Source organism: Vespula pensylvanica, chromosome 1, assembly GCF_014466175.1.
Source record: "Vespula pensylvanica isolate Volc-1 chromosome 1, ASM1446617v1, whole genome shotgun sequence".
Lineage (NCBI taxonomy): Eukaryota > Metazoa > Arthropoda > Insecta > Hymenoptera > Vespidae > Vespula > Vespula pensylvanica.
This window is the reverse complement of record NC_057685.1, coordinates 14,187,125-14,192,533: the sequence shown is the minus strand read 5'-3', so window position 1 is coordinate 14,192,533 and position 5,409 is coordinate 14,187,125. Positions and strand designations below refer to the sequence as shown.

The window sequence follows — 5,409 nt, the reverse complement described above, 5'->3', positions numbered from 1 at the left end:
CTGCATAGGAATCGAACTCGAAGAACGAAAATATCGTCGGAGTAGTCGTCGCTTCCTGAGAGAGTAAACTCTACGTAATCGGGCGTCCACGACAACGACGGTAACGCCGATGATTATAATGGAATGCATAGAGGAATCAATAATTCATAACGTTCATAGGTAGCAAGGAGCCTTGGGCGTTCCGCGAATTCTTCGAGTAAAATCACCCACGGCAATAAAAAAAAAATTCTTCCTTTTCCTTCGACCGCTTCTTCTCTTTCTCTTTCTCTATCTGAACGACCATCTTCCGTAGCATCTTTCTCTACCTGAACGATACGTCACAATCGTCATTACGGATGTTATAAAACGTACGAGTCAGATATATCAAGTTTATTAATCTCAATACATCGGACAACATAAACTTCATTAGCAAGTTAACGGGTTTATTTTATAACTCTTTGGTAAGACATAAAGGGAAAAAGACGATTTTATAAATCGCGGAAATAGCAGTATCATCGGTGTTATCGAGCGATTTTTCTTCTCGATAATGACGAATGATATTTATTAGAGAGATGAACGAGAGATATCGAAAGAACGTCGATTGTTTCTCGTTAGATCGTAGGAAGTACTCAACGGAGTACTCCCGTTCCGCGTTATATTGTCAACATGTACATGTTAGTCCAAATTCACGTGGAATATCCGGATGTGCGCGTTGAATAAACATATTCGGAGATAAAAAGGATGTCTTCCAAGACGGAACGTTTATTCTTCGAAAGCCTTCAGCATAAGGTGAAAAGGATTTACTCTTTTGTGTTCATAACATAACCTTCGCATTCACTTTTCGTCGCTTGACCCCGACCGTTACTAACGACCTTAACATCTATCACCCGTAAAATAATCACTTTCTAAACGCTCGGCCGTACATTCTTCTTCTTTGTCGAACGCGCAATACTTTTACTCGAGAAACGATCGTACCAGAGACAATGAATCAAAGTCAAAGTTTCGAGGTTAAAAGAGGAGTTTATTTTTAGGCTCTCGAATGTCTGGATACGTTTCCAAGTAAAGTAGTCGAATTAAATGAAATCATTGAAGAATATATGCCGGAATCAGCGAGGAATAATATCAACGTAAACACTAACGTAATTTATCCTCAAGCGAGATCAGTGTCAACGTTATCAAGTATAAGAGATCGTAAGCCGAACACAATCATCGATTTCGATGGTAATCATTGAACGTAACATTAATTACATTTCTCGAAATAATTCCTTCATTACAGTTACAACTTATTATTCTCTATCGATGTGCGATCGTAGCCGCACGAGACACAGAATTTATAAAAGAAAATATCACAGAATATACGGTGGTAATAACACGACGATACGTCGATATCCTGGTGCCCTTGGTCAGCTATTGGCATTTATCATAAGTCGACTAGCTTCCTGTACAAAAAAAATCGTATTCACGCCGTCCTATTTCGTAATCGACAATGTCATTCCAATGTTCTTCCAAAAGTAAGATCCATATCCGATATTAACTATCAAATATTATTTAATGATTCATTTTTACCAAGATCAGAGTTTCAAAACGCGCAATGTGGTACATCCTCCAACTGGAGCTCCTCCGTTCTAGAGTATACGTCTAGCATCAAAAAGGATGACACGATCGTTGATACATTTATCGGCATCATGCGACCAGCCGCTGTTCAATTAATCGCAGATATCACGATAGTAAGAAACGTCATCGAATCAAATTTAATCGATACGTTTTACAAAGTCAACTCACAAGGGGTCTGATCTTATGCAGCTTAAACGTTGGCTGCAGGCCCTTGCCCTAATCAAAAATTCGCTCGAGTCGATCGAATTGACCAATGCGACTCGTACTACCGAAACCATCGATTGCTGGGCCTACGAGCTCTTCTTTCATCTCAAGAACCTTCAAGTGAGTATGCGACAACCAAATTACGAGAAAATAAAGCGATCTATACAACTACTCCCCCTTTGATCCCTCCTCTTTGATAATAAACCTTAAAGATTCTTATTATTCAAGGCAACTCCTAAGGAATCGGGGGATCGCAACGGTATGACACACTTGAACTTGTGGCATCGGATGGTCCAACTTCGTAATAATTATATTATCCTCTACGAAACATTGAATAACAATCAAAACATCTTGAATCTCGCGTCTATGGAAGTTTCTTGATTGTCGTTTTTTATCACATATTTGTCTATATAAAATACGTTTGATGTAAATTTATCAAATTATTGCATGATTCGTAGAGAAAGAAAACAAAAAATGAAACCAAAAAGAAAAAAAAAAAAACAAAAAGAGAACAAACGAACAAACAAAAAACAATAAGAAACAAAACCATCAAACTTTTCTGATTTCTTTCGAATGGAAGACGACATCGAAACGAGATATGGAAAGAAGGTATGCAAATAGAAGGTCCGTAGCCATGCCTCTCGCCCTTTCGCTTCGACACGAAACGATCTGACATGACTCGCCATTGTCGTTAACATTTAAACGTCGTGCCTAGGAAGGGAACGTACGCTTCGCGTCGTGAATTTTTATTTAGGCGGTATTACACCACCCCAACGACCTGCAGTCACCACTCTCTCTCTCTTTCTTTCACTCTCTCTCTCTCTCTCTCTCTCTGTCTATCTGTCTATCTGTTTCTTTCTCTCTCACTTTCTCTCTTTGTTTCTCGTTCATGGCGCGAGTTATGGCGCAACTTACTTAACTCAGAGAAAACATCGGGCAATTTCAAGAGTTAGCTATCATCGGCGCTCTTTCAATCGGCCTGTTCCTTAAGTAACGCATCCAAAGTACAAGAACAAACGTAATTATCCTTCCAACTCTCTTTGCTCTTATCTAAAGATGCACGCGGCTAAACTTCGTTCGACTACCTTCCTCTATCCCTCCATTAAATAATTTTTTAATAACGCACAATCGCACCACGAACATTAACGGACGGATTTATCATGTTCGTAATATTACCTGTCGTTTAGGATAAAGACATCATTTAGCTTCTGTCATGTTACAATACGTAATATACTCGATGGGCTATGATAAATGATTACGTTACCCTAACCAGCTAATGAAAGAGAACGCGTACCGCCTTCTCCAAGCTCTTCTAACAATATCTTCTCGTATTTATGTTCTATCATATTGAAATTTTTCTATTTCTATAAAAGAAAAATGTACTTTTTTAAAGATACACGATCGCGTCCTCACAGTACCAACATCACCACCACCACCAACAACAACAACAACAACAACAACGACGACAACAACAACGACAAGATCCAATCATTGATCCAACGTTTTTCAATAGTTTCATCTGTCGAAGTCTGAATAGTGAAAGAACGAAAAGGTCATCGTGAGTCCAACGAGTTGACCTTTCTAATGCCATTGCTCTTTCTTTCTCTCGGACAGTATCGTTCGTAAGTAAACTACGATCGAGCAACGGACATGTACAGACACGGTAGCGTTGTTAATCATCTGCCTACGATGCGTTTATTTCAGTTTCGCGAAGTTATATACGCGAAGAAATCGTCGCCGATGATTCATTCGATTTCAGCGAGAGAGGTACTAGCCGTATATGGGCAAGGTCGATATCCCATTAATATCTCTTTCTCTCTTTCTCTCTATCGATCCTTTTTTCTTTCTACCTTTAAACCACGACGATAGAAATATTAACGTAGTGTCGATATAATAAATTTCCGTGCTACGAGGAAACGGCGCTTTAAAGTTTTCTTCGTCGATTCAAGAAATCATGATAGTGTGTTTCTTATTCGCAAATTCTCTCTCTCTCTCTCTCTCTCTCTCTCTCTCTCTCTCTCTCTCTCTCTCTCTCTTTCTCTCTCTCTTTATCTCAATCTTTCTTTCACTCTTTCTCACTCACTCTTTCGTGTTCGTTCGTTCTTTCGACCGTTAGCTAATATTTCGAGTAGCCATAACGAGAAAGGTTCGCGCAATATTTCCTTGGCGTATACTGTTCCCACAATAAATACGCCGTCGAATCTCATTCTCGTGCTCGGAGGAGCGCCGACACCAAGTTGAGTGTAAGTACGTCGGTGGCAACGATCCTACGCTTACGGAATAGCGCCTCATGAGAAAGTCGACGTTACTTTTACGCGTTCGCGCATCGAGGAGAGACGTAAGACGGACCACACAAGAAGAAGAAAATCATGCTCGGACTATATTCTAAGCTTCTTGCATGTAAACTCGATAACGTCCCTCCTTTCTTCTTCTCGATTCTATTCGTCTTTCTTCTCCTTCTTTCATTTCTGTTATTCTTCTTTTATTTGATTTGATTTGATTTTACGTTGTTTTTCTATTTCCTCTCATTTTTCTTTTCCTTTTCTTTTTTTTTTTTCTTTTCTATTTCTCTTATCGACTACACGTATACCGGCGGGCATAGTTAGACGACAAAGTCCTGCAGGGCTGAGATCGGTATGATCGGTATCGTTGATTGGATATTTGCGGTGTTAACAAATCGTTACCAGCCGTGCTCGATGCGGCAGGTCGAGTCTAGCTTTATGATTGCACCTTCTACGTTACGTACGAGCTTAAACGAGCAACTCGGCAACTTCGGTACCAGTATAGACTAACACCAACACCACCAACACCAAGATCATCGTGAGTCCCATCATCGTTCAAAACCATACGGATTCTCATGATGGCGGAAGCCGATCTTCTCGCAGTACGCAGTAACCCCAGCGTTTTTCTCCTTTTTTTTCTTCTTTCTTCTTTTTTTCTTTCCTTCTTTTTTACTTTTTCTTTTTCTTTACTAAAGATAGATAAGCTAAGAATGCGTAACTCTCTATACGTATCTATATATCTACGTATGTACATAATATATCTATACGTACGTATAGGATATCCTACCTTTTCCTTAGAGGTCGAAACGACTTTAACGATTTCTTGTCGTATTTCAACAAGTCTTTTTAGAAAATTTTATGGGATGAGAATAATTATCATAACCGCGCACGGATATTATTAACTATTTAATGGATATGCAGGTGATGCGGGATACCTAGGTATGTAAAAACTATGTATTAATATGTATTAATTTTTTTTCGAATGCGCTAAGAAAGAATGAAAAAAAAAAAAAGGAAAGAAAAGAAATTCGTGATCGTACTCATCCGTCGTCTTATTTGATTTCTAATTCGTTTAAATTGAATCGTTGGGATCGTTCGATTCGAAACAATTCGGTTGAAAGATTTTGGCACGCTTCTATTTCGAGAAGAGACGCACGTGTACAGAAAGAGACGATTTATACGTCGGACGATGTCAGAGGATAAATCGGTGACATTAGTTTCAATTCCGATCCTCTTTGCTCGGATTCATTTTGATGGACGTAAGAAGACACCAGCCGTTCGATCGTCGATCGTGTCGAGCACTGATTCAACGGACTTCGTGTGTGATCTC

The 5,409-nt window shown here is 39.3% G+C and overlaps 1 protein-coding gene across 1 annotated transcript; it reads left to right on the top strand.

Annotated features, from left to right (window-relative positions):
- The first annotated feature begins 587 nt into the window (after positions 1-587).
- Positions 588-2,232, top strand: LOC122629418. Its single transcript, XM_043812808.1, has 6 exons — positions 588-768; positions 1,011-1,170; positions 1,256-1,490; positions 1,550-1,706; positions 1,783-1,917; positions 2,026-2,232. Exons 1-6 carry the CDS (start codon positions 721-723, stop codon positions 2,176-2,178), a joined length of 888 nt encoding a protein of 295 aa, XP_043668743.1. The 5' UTR covers positions 588-720; the 3' UTR covers positions 2,179-2,232.
- The last annotated feature ends 3,177 nt before the right edge of the window (positions 2,233-5,409 follow it).